The sequence below is a fragment of the Engystomops pustulosus genome, chromosome 3 (genome assembly GCF_040894005.1).
Source record: "Engystomops pustulosus chromosome 3, aEngPut4.maternal, whole genome shotgun sequence".
Taxonomy (NCBI): Eukaryota; Metazoa; Chordata; class Amphibia; order Anura; family Leptodactylidae; genus Engystomops; species Engystomops pustulosus.
In genome coordinates, this window is record NC_092413.1 from 59343663 (window position 1) to 59361379 (window position 17717).

The 17717-nt window shown below is 39.2% G+C and overlaps 1 protein-coding gene across 1 annotated transcript in view; it reads right to left on the reverse strand.

Moving 5' to 3' along the window:
• Nucleotides 1-17717, reverse strand: part of MTHFD1L (methylenetetrahydrofolate dehydrogenase (NADP+ dependent) 1 like) — a 179952-nt gene that overhangs the window by 85373 nt on the left and 76862 nt on the right. Inside the window, exon 20 of the mRNA XM_072140896.1 lies at nucleotides 12529-12640. Within this exon, the coding sequence (XP_071996997.1) occupies nucleotides 12529-12640 (112 nt within the window). The remainder of the gene's footprint in view (nucleotides 1-12528; nucleotides 12641-17717) is intronic.

Here is a 17717-nt window from a genome sequence, read left to right on the forward strand (position 1 = left end):
TGAGCCCTCTCCATAGCCGGTAAGTCTTTGCTGGATATTGCAGCAAAGACTTACCAGTGTTTTCCCGCCTACCGCCGGCTTCAAAAAGCCGGCTTCCGGAGGATCATCGTTCCCCATGATGTCATCAGGGAGCGTCGCCGTGACAGCCTCGGGTCTTCCCTTGTTTACCCTGCTATCAACACATTGTAATGAATGAGGAGGGAAATCCCCATATACTGTCATACTGTAGTATGGCAGTATATGATAGGATCGATCAGACAACCTAGGATAAAAGTATCCTAGGGAGTCTGAAAAATAGTAAAAATAAAATAAAAATTCAAATCACCCCCGTTCCCTAAAACTGATATATATATAAACAGTAAAAACCATAAACACATTAGATATCGTCGTGTCCAAAAATGCCTATCAAAATATAATAATGATTTTTCACTGCGTTTAACCCCGTAACGAAAGATAGCGCCCAAAGTAAAAAATGGCACTTTTTACCATTTCGAAAAATATAAAAAAAAATTCCATAAAAACTGTTCAAAAGGTCATACAGTCCTAAAAATGATAGCAATGAAAAATTCATCAAAAGTTGCAAAAAATAACACTACCCACAGCTCCGTACAAGTATAAAAAAGTTATTGGCGCCAGAAGATGGTAAAATTAAAAACAAAAAAAAAATTTTGTACAGGTGGTTTGAATTTTTGTAAAATGTATGAAAACATAAAACCTATACAAATTTGGTATTCCCATAATTGTACCAACCAAAAGAATAGTAGACTCATGTTATTTGGGGCGCACAGTGAAATCTGTAAAATCCAAGCCCACAAGAAAACGGCGCAAATGCATTTTTTTCACCATTTCCACTGCATTTGGAATTATTTTCCCGCTTTGAAGTACACATCATGGAATATTAAATACCGTCACTATAAAGTGCCATTTTTTTTACACAGAAAACAAGCCACCACAGAGCTCTTTATGGATAAAAATAAAAGTTACAGAGTTTTGAAGGTGGTGAGTGAAAAATAGAGATTAAAAAACAAAAAAATGCCAGGTCGTTTAAGGGTTAAAGGACACCTTTCATCAGGTCTCTTACAATTTCTGTCACCACTACCTGCTGGAGCAGCTCACAATGATTTCCATCTTAGCCTTTATTCATTTAATTCATTCATTAATTCTAAAATTATATTTTCTTTAATATTATTTATTATTTTCTTTATCATTGCCTGGGCACATGGAGAGAGAAGTGAAGTCACCCCACATAGAGAAGACAGCACCAGGAATGTCACATTATGATAGTCCTATAGACAAGAGTGACAACCTGTATCTTATACACACACATACACACACAAACAAACTGCAGGGGGTGTGGCCACCAGCACCAGGAGTGTCATCATTATACATGCTGTCAGTCATGTGTATAGGAGCATCCCATACACACACAGGCTGCAGGGGGCGTGGCCACCAGCACCTGGAGTGTCACATTATACAGGAAGTCAAGCACTGGGGGGGTGTGGCTGTCAACATGAAAATACATTGTGATCTGCGGGAAGCATATTATAGGTCAGAAGGAGCAGATTGATTTTGTGGAAAATGATTCTACATCAGTCATCAATTATCAACAGATATCTCTGCTCTTTATGTATTAAAAAAAAAAAAAAAAAAAGGAGACAGTATAATCAGTGGCTAGAGATATCAAGGTGGTGGTCCTATCAGGGTCTTATAGATATCTCAACAGAGAGCAGAGATATAATTAGATAGAGAACAAGTTCTACGAAATATTCATGCATGTAGATGTAAGAGCGTTTTCCCGGCTTTAACCGTAACTGCATCTGTTCCATTTTCTGTCCCAGTCATGGAATTTCTAGAGATCTGTCTCCAGAAGATGAGCCCTTTTTTATAAAGCACTTAATCACCTTGGATTCAACCACTTTTGTGGAGAAAAGCAGATTTTACGGTTTCCCAGCTGTGTGCTGACTACAAGTGAATAACCTGTCAGGGCACGGCAATGTAGCCACATCAAATTTCCTGAGATTATTCCAAGCTTCCTTTGTGATATCTCCATACTCTTTGTATATTGTCCCAATAGTTAGACCTCCAGCCATGAGAGATAGGTGGTAGGTGAAAGCTCTTTTCAGCTTGATCTTTTTGAATTTTAAACCATCCGTTTCCATTTTAAAATAAAAACAATACATTTGTAACTGATGAATTGATTAACCTTGTTAAAATAGAATTGTTGTTTTCCCATTATTGTATTAGAATTGTTATAAATAGTGTTCTCAAATAATATTTATTGGATCACATATGGAATTTCTTAGCAAGGTATAAATATGATTTTTATCTATAGCAAGCATAGTCTGGCTCAGATATTACATATACAAAGAAAGTCAAACAACGTTTACAGTACAGAGCATTAGTCCATGTTTAGAGATTCTGTATATTTTCATTCTTAAAAGGGAACCTGTCACCAGCGACCCACCTCCCACACAAACCCCACACAGTACACACAGTACCTTTTTAGATGGCTTTATACATTTATGGTAATATCCGATTGGAGCTATCTTCTAAAAAAGAAAATTGATGCCCTGGGGTATCCAGTATACAGTCAAGCTACCCCTCCTCCTAACCGAAGCCAACACGTGCTAACCCTGCCCCTCTCAGGGATGACGTGGTAGAGGGTGGGTGTTTGGCTTTGTGACTTGCTGAAGATAATTCCTAATAAAGGGGGTATAATGAGGTTGTGAGAGAAGTTGGCTCTCTCACATCACCCTTCCCTCAGGAAGTCTCTTGAGCATCACCTCAGCATCTTTCTCAACTCCCTCATTAACCCCTACGTCAGGAATTCTGACTTGCAGAAGGTCACTAAGGTATCACATTACTTGGAATCTCATAGGGGAGGAGCAGCAAGTAACAGCAGCTTGGTTCCACCCAAACACTCTCGGACAACTGAAAATAGCTGTTAATGGAAGAATGGCCCAGAGTTTAACCCCTTAACGACCTGGCCCGTTTTAGTTCTCACTTCCATTTTTTACTCCCCACCTTCAAAAATCTATAACTTTTTTATTGTTACATGCGAAGATCTCTGTGATGGCTTCTTTTTTCCATAACAAATTGCACTTCGTAGTGATAGTATTTAATTTTCCATGTCGTGTACTGGGAAGCGGGAAAAAAAATTCCAAATGCCGTGAGAACTGCATTTGCTCCATTTTCTTGTGGGCTTGCATTTTATGGCTTTCCCTGTGCGCCCCAAATGACATGTCTACTTTATTCTTTGGGTCGGTGTGATCACGGGGATAATGAAAAAGATTCAAACGATCCAGCACTTTTTATAAGAAAAATTCTTGCTTCTTTATAAATCGATCAGCACATAGTGGTTTCCACAAACAGCTACATGTTTTGAGTAAAAACTCTTCATCATGGCCAACATTATACTATTGCTAATTTAGTGTTTAAAACATAATTGGAACCAAAGAGAGGCTGATGATGTCACAGAAAAAACACACACTTGCATTCAGTATACTGTATATATATAGTGGGGAATTGCTCTGGTAGATGCTTTGTAGCAGTGCAGGAAGCAGGGACACACGAGTTAAAGTCCAAAAATCAAGTGTTTATTCACGCTTCCTTGACAAAACACAAATTCAGCCTTGGCTTAGGCACATACAAAATACCATAAATAAACCCTTCCCGGATGGGCACTGCCTAATACAATAACAGCCCCTAACTATACATGTACCAGGCTGCCTGGCACATGCTCTTGGCGAGCAGAATATCAGGAGGCACTCAGTTACCTTTGCTGTGTGAACACAGTCCAGCCTTCAGCTCTCCAGGTAGTGCCTCCCCTACTGCTTCTGGCCTGCAGACTAAATCAGGCTCCAAGGAGGTCTGTGACCTGCACCGGTGGGCTATACAGAAACCCAGGACCGAAGCCCGGATGGAGTAGGAGTCCCACTACCAGCCTATCCCTGCTCCATAATAAGTAGGCCCAGTACGGACATTACAAAGGTGTCTATGCTAGCTAGGCCAACATAGACCAAACAGACTTCTCCTGCTTACCACATGTCTGCATTAACCCTTGGGTTACTACAGACAAATTTAGGGCTTTTACCACACACCCTTCATCTCGAGTATAAGCAGAGTTTGGGTTTTCAGCACTTTTTTTGTGCTGAAAAACTAGGTTTATACTCGAGTATATATGGTAGACCATCTTTTTTTTTTTTTATTTAGAACAAGGGGAATAGAGTTTTTAATTCCAAAATCCAGAAAGCTCCTCTCTTTCTGAGAATGCTTTCCCAGTTTACCCCCCTCCTCAGGAAATACACCCTTTCAATGCCATAGCAGGAGAAAGTTTATTTGTCTGTTGTGGACTTCAATGAAAAGTCTTGCAGCACCGGATATACCAGTATTTATTTTTTTTTATCAATAACAGATAAATGCTCTGCTATTCTTGCTTTCATTTTTCAAATGGTGCTACCAACATATTTTTTATTGCAGCTTGTACACTCTATGATATCAGAAGACCAAAGGCTGTCATGGCGACGGTCGCCACTCCCCGATGACATCACAGGGAGCGACGATACTCGGCAAGATGGCGCCGCCCGTGCGTATCCATCTTTTTTAGGCCGCCAGCAACGTTGCCGATTGCGAGTGTCAACAGAAAGTCTTTGCTGCAATATGCAGCAAAGACTTACCGGCTATACACCGGGACACAACGTGCACCATACTACTATGGCGCGCGTCGGTAAGGAGTTAAAAGATTATACAAAAGAGGCATTAAACTATTTTTCATGTAGTGTTCTTTACTTGCTGATCAGTGGGGGTCTCAGTGCCGAGACTCCCACAGATCACGAAAATGAGGGGCCCCATGTCGGACCCCTCATCTCTCCGTCAGACTAAGGCTATATTCACACTGCCGTTGCCCGCCCGCCCGTACCGTACCGTAGCGGGCAACGGCAGTGCACGGGGAGAGGAGGAGGAGGAGGCGAGCGCAGCTCACCCCCGCCCCTCTCCATAGGAAGTAATGGCGCACGGCACCGTACTACGGGTAAAGATAGGACAGGTCCTATCTTTTTCCCGGGTATGGAGCGGTAACGGTGCCGCACGTGTGCTGTGCACCCATTGCCGTCTATGGAGGACGTATATCGGCCATATACACGTCGGCCGTATATACGTCGGCCGTATATACGTCGGCCGTATATACGTCCTCCATACGTTAATGTGAATGTAGCCTAAAGGAGCAGGTGGCCACGCATGACCGTTCTGCTTCATTAATCTCTATGCTCGATTTTTTTTTTTTTTTTTTTAAATCGGCTTTGCATATCCAGGGGATTTTGAGATAGTTTTCTTGTGACACATTGTACTTCAAATTAGTTGAATAACTTGGATGATATATTTTGTTCAGTTATGGAAAAAGGGTAATTTGCTGAAAAATTCTCCAATTTTAAAGCTCTAAATTTCCAGGTTTTCAGGAAGTCATACCACCCAAATAACTTAATAAATAACATTTGACAAATGTCTGCATTATATTGGCATTGCTTTTTATGCATCCTGTTATTTAGCTAGGTTTTTAGGAGGTTTTGAATTTTGGGTGCACATTTTTATGAAAATCTCAAAAACCTTTATTTACAGGGACCAGCTCAACTTTAAGAGGCCTAAATAGTAAAACCCTTTAAATTATCCCATTATAGAAACTACATCCCTTACCATATGAAAATTTATAAGCCGTTATTTTTTTTAGACCATACATTAATTTTGGCCAAAAATTAAACAAAGGATTAAATGATGAAAAGTTTAATACCCGATTTCTACAGAGTATGCAGATTTTCCATATGTGCTGTTTGGGCAGCAGATGTGCATGGTCACATTTTACAGGCTATAAAATGATTTTTTTTTTTTTAATTATTTGGATATATGGGGGCTTATTTTTGCAAGACCAGATCCACTTTTTAAGTACCATATATACTGTATAAAATGTGAGGAAAAATCTCACCTCGGCTTATACACGAGTCAATTAAAAAAAATAAATTATACTCACCCTCCAGTGTCCAGATCCACCGGCGGCGGCTCCCGAAGTTCAGCACATTAAATAAATAAACTTAGTTCTCACCTTCCGACGATGCTCACCCCCAATCCTCGGCGTTGGCTCTCGATCCCCGGCGGCGGCTGTTTTATGTAATATTTTCATTAGATGGGGTCATCAGGGGACTTTTATTTTTTTAAAAATTTTATTTGCCCCTTTATTTTTATTTTTTTTACCGTTTTATTTTGTCCTAGTGTAGGAGACGAACAAGCGATCATATGCAGCATATTGCATTAGTCAGCCTATGCATTTCAGCTTTTTATGCCCTTGTTTTCAAGAAAAAAAGTTTCAAAATTATGCAAATGAGCCTGAGGGGCTCCAGGTTCCATTAACGCCTATGCAGCCCAGAGCCTCACAGGCTCATTTGCATTATTTTAAAAAATATTTTCTGGTTAAAAAAACCTGGGAGAAGCAAGCTAAAAAGAAAAGCAGATCCTGCCATGAATATGTCATTACAATCCTGGATTCTGGTCCCCATCACTTATACATAACCTATGCATAAGATGAGATATTAGCATCATGAAGCTAGAAGGCCACGTTAAACAATCAAAGATATATTTTTAGTTTTTTTTTTATTTAGTTGGTGTGTTTTTGTATATTAAAAACACAGGTTTACATCCATGTAGATTTGTTTGTGTGTATGTCTATTGTGTAATCTCCTTGAAAAATTCAATATCATGGTTTGTTTGTTTTTTTCATTTTTCACGCTGTCAAAAAAGCATAAAAATTAAACTGTATAGCAGACCAGGAACTTTAACCACGTTACTCTGCTTTTGGTAAACTTCAGAAAAGGATGCTTTTCCGAAGAAATATGGATAAGTTATTTTGGATTGTTTTTGCTTTGTTGGAGGGGTCAAATGTCACTATATATTAGAAGTCAGATTTTATTTATCATATATTAAACTGTGTTATCACTGGTCATCCTGCCATAAGAAATTACAGTGGTAGCATACATCTTCAGAGATATCATGAGGTTTCCAGTCCCCTCTGTCCCCATTGCAGTCATCTGGTTACTAGGGATTAGATTTCTATATTTTTGAGTATCTGTCCAGTAGGGTGGTCTATATCTCACGAGTACACAACTGGTCAGTCAATGGTTTATTTCACTATTTTCATGTTGGGGTCAGCAAGTGTGTTTTAGGACATTGTTTTTAAAAAAGAAACCCCAAAACTCTCCCCATTAATTTAATAGAGATGACACTGTTTAACTTGACCGATTAAGGGTATGGGGGATTCAGCACATGAAAAATACCATACATTTTTAAAGGGGTTCTCCAGCTACATACAAGTTATCCCCTATCCACGGGATAGAGGCCAACATGCTGGGGGTCTCAGTAAAGGGACTCCCCATATCACGAGAACAGGGGTGTACTGTATCCCCTGCATATCCCGAGATTAACAGAGCAGCTGGTTGCGCATGCGCTGGCTGCTAGGTTAGACTCTATGGTGCTGACAGAGGTTGCAGAATACGGTGCTCTGCAGATCCATCAGCACCATAGAGATGAATGGTGCAGCCAGCTGATGTACAAACCCCCATTCTTGTGATCCAAGGGGGGTCCCATCACTAAGACCGCCATCGATCATCAAGTAAGCCACTATCCTAGTGTATTTCATGGCCAGAAATGTCTGGCTGATGAGATAAAAGACAGTAGGCTTCAATTTACATATCAGTAAAGCTGTGTAGAAGTTTTAATAGATGTATATTGCTAAATTATCTAATATCCTGCCCCCAACACTTACACAACAGAAAACATGGGATAAAGTAGCAAACCCCTTTAAAATATTACATTTTGGAAAATCACCATAGCAAATCAGTTGGATGATATATTTCAGAAACACTTTATTTCAAAAGACATTTATGACATCTTTAGGAGTCACTTTAAATCCTAATTCCTATAGTAATAAGACTGTATATCTAGAAGCATGAATGGTAAATTGAAGTTAAGGAAAAGTATCCAGACATCATCAAGTGGTAAATAAACCACTTGCAAAGAGATTTACAATATACCGAATTGCATTGTTGCGATAGTGATACACATAGAGCAAAAACAGGAAAGAAGAAGCTTAAAGAGTAGGAAATCACTATGTGTGGGAGACTTCCTTCTATGATGCTCAGAGAAGTGGATGCCTACGTAAAGAAATAAGTAGTCTGGAGCCAAGCCAAGCAAAGTGGTCAAAGCATAGGTGGATGTTTCAATAATGAAAACATCAAGGTGTCAAAATAGTCTGGAGTGATCGAGATGTTGACTGGATTCACCGGCTCAAACCTAACCATTATTTACTCCTCCGATAAGAACCATGTATTACATGTAAAGTGGTATCAATGAGAAAGGTGGAATTCAGACTTCATTAAGAACTTGCTTCCAGATTTCTAGTTTACAAATAAAATTGCAGGACATCCCACCCGTCACATTTTCTAATCATGTACCGGTAATTAAATATTTTTAAAACCTCTCCACATAGACCAAATTAATAATAAATAAGATACATAACATACTGATCTGACCCCAGGGGATCCAATGCTCTCTGTAGGACCTCCTGCTCCCTGTATTCATGGGTACAACATGTGAGCGCTGCCTCTAATCAGTGAACACAGAGTTCATTATATTACATGGCTTCTGTCACAAAGCTAAAATGCCAGCAATAGGGCATATCACTGCGGCAGTAGCCGCATGCTATATGTAACACTACAGGGACCAGGAGGACCAAGAGAAGTGAGTGACATATGCATTCATTGTCATATTTAGCTATTTGTCTAGGTTCTACAAATGGTCTTAAAAAATTGATATATATTTTAGCAACTGTTGCTCTTCATCCTGACCTGCTAGATATACTAAGATGCTCCAGGCATAACTGTACTATTACCTGCACTAAAAACAGTAGCTTATGCACCCCATAAGCATTACGCCAAAAATTGTGACTTTGGTTGCACAATGTGGTACTGTTAACCTAAGTTGAATGCTATTGAACCATAAAAATTGTGCCTTTAATGACATGATAAATCCCCCTTTAGTTCTCTAAGGAATTAATAAATGTATAATAATTTCTCCATGATCCTCCTCACTCTTCTTCTAAAACACGGGGCCATTAGTAAAGTGCAAACAAAGCTATAGCAGTCCATGAAATTAAGATATTTTTAATGGGATGAAAATGAGACCTTCATCTACTTTTTTCTGGATTTATTGGTTTACTTTGAGTAAATATTCCAATGTGTCCTGACATAAGGATAAGTGACTGGCCCTGCATGGAGACTCCATTCCTAAAACCTCAAGTCTAAACAAAAAACATACTCCATAATACAAGAGGGTAGGAGGGGGGTGAAATTGAAGACTGAGAAACTACTGCTGTAAAGATGGGGATGACATCCAGGCGAGTCAGAACACACAGGATTGCTCTCCAACCAGCAATAACGAAACAAAATGTAAAAAACGAAAAGCTTAAAAGGTAACCATCGACTACACAATTTCTGGGTGTACTACATAATATACTTTTATGCGGTCGAGTGAGGAGCAAATGTGAAGATAAAGCACCACTAATACGAGAGTTCAGTCATGTATAGATCTACAAGTAGGCATGCCAAAACTCCAGTGCTACTAAGGGTTCACAGCAGTGTGAAGGGGTGTCTTTCAGCACTGAAAGGCTGTCACACTGTCAGCAATTTACATTCATAGGTATGAAAGAAGTATATCATAAACAAGGGGCCTACAGTTCAAAGTTACTTGTAGAAGAAAAACAGAAATGTTTGGCATGAATGGAATGTTTTCAGTTACCGCTGTATTATATCTTAAGAAGAAAACTTCACTCCTGGAAATTCCTCGATATATAGCGGGATGAAGAGGAACAAGCCTCAGGGTGGAAGAGCTTGCATGCTCTGCCTTTTCAGGAAACCAATAGAGAGATTTAGAGGAGACCATAATGCACAGAAAAATCTTTCTACAATCCTCCATAAGACTGCTGACATCAAACCAAATGTGGCCCAGAGGATCCACCCAGTGGATGTTGTTTAATCTACCTTTTAAATAGTGGGAAGCAATCTGAACAATTTGACACACTGAAAGGTCATTTTCCTATTTTAACCCAACTACAAGAAGTAAAGAAAGAGGATGGTATTGTCTTGAAGACAGGATGTTTATATTATGAGACTTAGCAGGAGGAGAAGCAATAAGAAGTAGAGTGATTTCTAGAAATGAAAGACCCTTCTCTTCTCATAGGATGGGAGGGGACACCCTGAAACACATTCTCTTGTGCCTCAGATGTGCCTCATTATCTCTGACATTTCAACCTTTAAACAAAAAGGGCTTTTTCATTCTCTATAACTGAAATAACATTTGGCCACCTAGGCAAAAATCATTGGAAGTATTCCTTACATTGCTAGTGTGCTTCCATCTTTTATTAAATTATGTGGACCCATATTTCATATTGAAAAATGATTCACGCATGTGCCAGTTCTGCTAAGGAGTCTCCTCTGTTGTGAAACCAAAAACACATGAAAGAAACACATTCCCAAAACAAAATCCTGACAGCATGCCAGTGATAAAAATCACTACAAAATGTTATTAATATTAATACATAGATGGAATAAAAATACAAAGAGGCAGTGAGGGAGATAGAGACTCAGATTGACTAAAGCAGGAGAGCTTACAGGAAATTTACCACCAAGATGAAGGATTGTAAACCAATCACACTGACAAACTGCTGTGTGCCCTCCCTGGCAGGATCTGCCGTTCTTTTAGCTAAGCCCTTGTTTTTAAGAAAAAAAGGCTTAAATGATGCAAATGAACCTCAGGGACTCTAGACATCATTAAACACCTATGGAGCCCAGAATCCCTCTGGCTCATTTGAATAATTTTAAAAGCCTTTTTTCTTAAAAACAAGGACTTTGCAGCTAAAGGAAGAGCAGATCCTGCCAGAGGGGGCACACACCAGTATGTCAGTGTGATTGGTTTAAGGACACTTAGGCAGCAACAGGTTCCCCAGCTGTATGGGTGTAATTTGGGTGTAATACCAGTGATAACATACAACCATAAAAAAATAACTGAAATGAAAGAAATAAGTATGATACCAACGGAAATGATCATGCACACTATTTAAAACAACTAATAATTCATAATATTATCCATAAATCTGAGAATAGCATTTCATAAATCATGTGCAAACTCAAGTATAAGTGTGCTGTGCTAATCCTAATGTTCTGATAAGTTTATACTAAGGGCAAGAAGGGTGTCAAATACACCCAGGATAGGGCAAAATAGCCCAATATCCAATGTATGACACGGCAAATGTGACACGGTACATGGTATCGGGGACTGAGCTAAACACCTCTTCTGTTACAGCCACATGCCTCTACTAGACAAATGGACACTATAGTAGTCGTCTTATGTAGATTAAATTCTACACTAAACTTAGGGTTTTCGAGGAACAATTAGTTTTACCCTTGCTTCTTTCATGCTATCCTATGAACGGCTTAATTACAGACAATGTAATGTATATACAGCCATGCTGGTCACCTCCATAAAGAGACCTATCTATACCTTTAAACCCTTTGTGACCGATGGTCATTGGTGACAGAAAGACCCGATCAATTTTTGACATTCTGCTATGCACTTCTTTAAATGACGATATCTCTGTAAAAGCTTTACACATCATACCAAATTTTACTTTGTTTTTTTTCAAGACATGTGACACTATCTTGATATGAAATTGTTAATAATTACAGGTTTAAAAGTTCCCAATGATGTGACTACAAATGTAAAATAATAAGCATTTTTCCAATTAAAGAGTTTTTAACAAGTAGTAACTTTTACCAAAATATGTTATGAATGTGTTCAGCTACAGAAGCAGAGGGTGTATGTACTTCTGCAATAATGAAAAGTGAGTGTTTCCGGTAGCTCCTTCTATATTCTGCCTTCTGCCGTCCGTCTGGTGGGGTGAAACGCCTATATCTCCTGAACCCTTGCACCTAGAATCAAAACTCTGGTGTCATATTAAACAGTAGAGTTTCCCCTTTTATATGATATTGTGTATGGATGCTTAAAAGAACCGGAGATATCCACTTTTAAAGTTACAATTGGCATAGAAAGCTGCACAAAAACTTTTTTAGTACAACTTTAAGGGTGGATATCTCTGGCTCTGAAGCATCCACACACAATCCATATATCATATTCTTCTGGTTAATTCCAGACCAGAATTGTGTTTCTAGATGCCAGGGTTTAGGAGATATAGCCGTTTCAAGTTGGTTACTGTCATGACGTAAATTAACGTCCTTTTGGCAATCTGTCACAGTAAAAGCTGCCGTATATTTACCTGGGGTGGTTGTGTAGGGGTTTACTCCAACATTTACGTTCAAAAATCACACCAACGAAATTCATAAAGATTTTACTTCACTCCTTTGGATCTTCACACATGAAGAGGGGACTGTTCCAATGAGTCAACTGAACATTGTGGATGTAATTCTGCTCACTTACCCACAAAGCCGTTTTCACCCACAAGCTTCAAAGCAATCTTGTCCGCCAGTACAGAGGAACTTCCATGTGCAATGTTGGCAAACGGACCAGCGTGAACAAAAACTGGAGTTCCCTGTTAGAACAAAGACAAATGTGAATGTGCCACCAAAAACTTTTAAAATAATAGGATTAAGTATCAACAATAGTTCCCCCCCAGTGTAGGAAAGCTCTGACAATTCCACTAAAAAAAATAAATAAATAATTGATGGAAAAGTCCAGGATGCAGAGCTTTCTTAAAATAAAGAAAAAAAAAAAAAAAGTAAAATAATGGAAACCATTTTAGTCAATAGGTTTATTTGGGCCCCAGTATTACTCAGCACGAGGCTGCTATTTGCCTGCATGATGCACATGGCATGAACTTAAACCCTCCCTTTGCTCCATCCCCATAAGTGAACCTTAACGGACACAGACAATTAAATTGTGCACTTAACAGATAAATGTATTTTATATGCAGACATCATATAAATATAAATGAAAGGGATATACCACTAGTAATCTAGTAAATGATACGTATATAATATTTAGTGGGATAAACTCACTCCGCCTCACATTACAGCAGAGCAACAGACTGTGCCTAGTTAAGCACGTCCAGCTTAAAGGGAACCCATCACCGCCGTTTAAAAAAAAAATGTATCTGAGACTGGACTTAAGGGCTCTACGGGAACCTAAGGGCTCCCCTTTTTCAAATTACACCAGCGATGCTCAGAAAAGTAGAAAATTACGTTTTATTCTCCACCTGGTAACTAGGCAGAGAACCCAGCGAGTCGAGTTGGGCGGGTCACCTCGGCTTGAGTCCTAGGCACGTCAGCCAGCACACGCCTCCATCTTTCGTTTCCTACTCACTTTGGCTGAGTGCCCGCGTGAACGTGCAGTAAGCCGGCAGTGTTCGCGGAACGCTGCAATGCTCACTGCCAGGGAGCCTTGTGATGTACAAAAGATAGAGGCATGTGCTGACTGACGTGCAGAGAGGAAGCCAGTGGACCTACCCCACTCAACTCGCTGGGTTCTATGCCTAGTTACCAGGTACAGATTCAAACTTAATTCTCTGCTTTTCTGAGCATCGCTGGTGTAAGTTGAAAAAGGGGGAGCCCTTAGGACCTGTATCAGATTAAAGGGAACCTGTCACCGCTGTTTCAAAAAAATTAAAGTGTTGGTGGTCGAGAGAGTCAGCAGGCATGGTGGTCAGAGGAGGTGGAGCAGTGACATTACTGCTGTACCTCCCAAGCAGTTGCATGGTGAGAATGGTGAGCTGGAGCAAGTAAAGTATCATTTATATTTTTTACTTTCCTCCCACTCAGGCTGCCCTGGAGTTTGACATGTTGTATGCGAGACCTAAAGTATAGCAAAGAACTATCAACAATACTGTAACAAAAAATGTACTAGTTATAAAGTAATAGATTTCATTCTTGTTTTAATATTTTTCTAAATTGCAGCTTTTTGTCCACTAGTGGGGTCTAACATTTTGCCTATTTACACATAGGCTTTACAGGAGCCACATGGCTTTAGACAACAATAGACTGGATCCAAATTATTAAACAGGGATTTCCCATTAATTCAATGTATCCTCTATACACAGAGTAGGGTATAAAAGTCTATGCACTGATTTGTAAAGCACTTACGGAATATGATGGTGCTATATAAAGATCATTATTTTACATCAAATTTGAATATCACTTCCAAAGTTATGTCAAAAGCCATAGAGGTAGAGAGCACAATGTTCAAGCTCAGAACAGTCCACTTTGGACTCCTTTGGGGAGTATTCCCCTTGCAACATTTTATGGGAAAACAATAAAGGACTACGGGGACCGTGTGTGCCACATCATGCTACACTGCTCAATATTCCTCACTCCGAGGACCTCAGAACCACTCATTCTGCAAGCATCGTCTGCTGAAGGACCAGATATGACTAAAGAAGTAGCTGACTAAGTGCAGAATGTTCCTTATGGGGGAGATTTATCATAAGTGAGAAAAACTGCTAGTTGCCCAAGGCAGCCAATGAGAGCTTGGCTTTCATTTTCCCACAGCAGTTTATAAAATTAAAGCTGAGCTCTGATTGGTAGCCACGAGGAACTAGAACAGTTTTAACTCAGGCACTTCTGATAAATAGTGATCTATGACTTTATATAAGCATAAGGTGATACCTGCATGCAAAGGACAATGTGAGAAAGATTTGGACATTTTTTGAACCATTCGCTACCATACACTCGAGATCACATAGTTTTTCTGCACAGAGATGGAAAAACACATATCCTCCATTCTTATGCAGAACATCTCCCTTGTAGGTAGATTCCAATTGGCACATTTAAAGTCAGGATCTACAATCTGGCGGTGATGTTCCTATGATGTGCTGTCCTCGGAAATGAGTTTGGGTCATTAAATCTGGCCAGCACTGGTCCAAAATTCATGGTCAAACCAGGTCCGTTTATCACTGGCCTGACAGCGAACAGTTTTAGGTTGAACACAAGTTTTGTGTTTTTTTTCCCCAACCTATTAACTTTGGAAGAGCTTTCTTATTCATAAAGCCTAAATATGTATTATTGTATGTATCTATTTATTTTACAAGGCAGAATAATTCTGGAACATTTTACACACTTCAACTGAATGAGCTTTATGAAAAAAAATCCTACATCTTTATTCACTAATGTGAAATAGCGAAGTTATACAATTTGTTATACCTAAAAAAAATACTGAGATCCATGATAAAGAAATGCATAGGGAGGGATTCATAAATGTGTCACTGGCTCCGACACTGCAGAGCCCAACAACACAAGTCTTTTGCTGTGGCAGATTCATCATTGTATCATAGTCGGAGATTGCCCAGTTCTACTTTTAGACCTTCTGTTAGCTACTCTAAATTGTGCTTGCGCCCCTCCACTCCCCATTTTCTGGAGGCCATATCCATGTTGAATGCCACACCCCCATTTGCCTGATAAGTCAGAAAAGTGCCAAAAAAACCACCTTGATAAAATGTGTTGGAAGGCGTTTTACAGTGATAATTTGGCGCAGTTCTCCATCAAAATGTTTAAAAGCCACAGTACTTTTACTGGAGGCAGTGCAAATAGTTGAATATTGGGCTGAATTTTATGCTAATAATTAAAATAAAATAATTATTTACCATTTCCAGTTAGCCAATTTGTATGGCAAACTGGGCATAATACTGAATACTACACCCTAGCATCTCCTCTGCAGTGCAGAACAGCATATATTTTCCCTGATCACATATTCACATGTCATTTCCATCTGTCACCACTACCTGTTCATTCACATAGTTATCTAAAAGAATGTTTATATGTGGTTAATCGTCACTTTGCTCAGTCTGAACTATGCTGCCAGCATCTGTGAAAATATGACCCGTCTTTTCATTTCTGCAGTGTAAACAGGTACAGATAGCTCTTGGAAAATTCCCACATACTGTCTTCCTTTTAAACCCTATAGTCAAAAAACAAATGTAAAAGAAACAGACCAAGAGATAGGAAGAGGGGAAAATGCCTGCATATCGTCTGTCAAACTAGAATCACAATCAGCACTGCCTATAAAATACAAGTGGGACAGATGTGATAACATATGAACCTTCCAAAAGACCAAAAGTTGTAATAGCACCACTTCTAATGTCCCAACCTTTCCCGCAACATGCACCTTCCAAATGAAAACAAAACAAGGTGTTAGAAACTGAAGGCACTGGATGTGTGCTGAAATGTAAAAAATGTTTATACAGGCAGTCCCTGGGTTATGTACAAGATAGGTTCTGTAGGTTTGTTCTTAAGTCAGAACTGTATATTTTATAATTGGAATTCCAGCCAAATTATTTTTGTTCTCTGTAATAATTGGATTTTAAAAGTGTTGGATTGTCATCAGAACCAGGAGTAACAATAAAGCTTACTGTAATTGCAGACACCTTTTATAACTTTATATAGCTGTTTATTGTAGCCTAGGGCTAAAGTACAGTAAATTACCAATTACCAGAGGTCCCTTTGTAACTTGGGGTTGTCTGTAAGACGGGTGTTCTCAAGTAGAGGACCACCTGTACAGTGCCTTGCGATAGTATTGCGATAAAATTGTAATTTTTTTGGAGAAGAATCTCCAACAAGTGGGACACAATTGTGAAGAGGAACAAAATTTATTGGATAGTTTAAACTTTTGTAAAAAAAAACATTAACTGAAAAGTGGGGCGTGCTATATTATTCGGCCCCCTTAAGTTATTACTTTGCAGCGCCACCTTTTGCTGTGATTACAGCTGCTTGTCGCTTGGGGTATTTGGTCTAACAGTTTTTTTTTTTACATCGAGAGTGAAATTCTTGCCCATTCTTCCTCGGAAAATAGCTCAGCTCAATGGAGGTTGGATGGAGCGCGTTTGTGAACAGCAGATTTCAGCGCTTTCTTTTCTCGATTGGATTCAGGTCTGGACTGTGACTTGGCCATTCTAACACCAGGATACATTTAATTGTGAACCTTCCATTTAAGATTTTGCTTCATGTTTGGGAGCATTAACTTGTTGAAAGATTATTCTGTCCCAGGTCTTTTGCAGACTCCAACAGGTTGTCTTCCACAATGGTCCTGTATTTGGCTCCATCCATCTTCCCATTAATTTTAACCATATTCCCTGTCCCTGCTGAAGAAAAGCCCAAACCATGATGCTGCCCCCACCAACATGTCGTTTGGCATTCTGGCAAAAAAAAAAACAAACCCCCCCCCCCCCCCACAAAATCGATTTTGGTTTCATCTGACCAGAGCACCTTCTGCCACATGTTTGGTGCGCCATTGTGGCAAACTTTAACCCCTTAAAGACGTAGCCTGTTAGTACGTGAAGGCTCAGTCAAAAATATTTGACAGTGTCCTGCGGTAATAACTTTTTAACACTTTAACATATCCTTCTGGTTTTGGTTATGTTTTCACGTTAGACATTGTAGTTTAAGTTAGTAGTATAATTTCATTGATCAGTTACTTTTTTTTTTGGGGGGGGGGGAATTCAATAGGTTAGGAAAGTGGAAGTGAGCTATAAAAGGAAGGCTTATGTACTATAAACCACCACAATTAACACCATTTTATGAACATAACATCTTAAAACTATTCAAATCAGCATTTTAGAAGTCTGAAATTCTTTCTCTGGAAGCAAACAAAAATGGATTGAAAATTTTGAAATTTCAATTTTT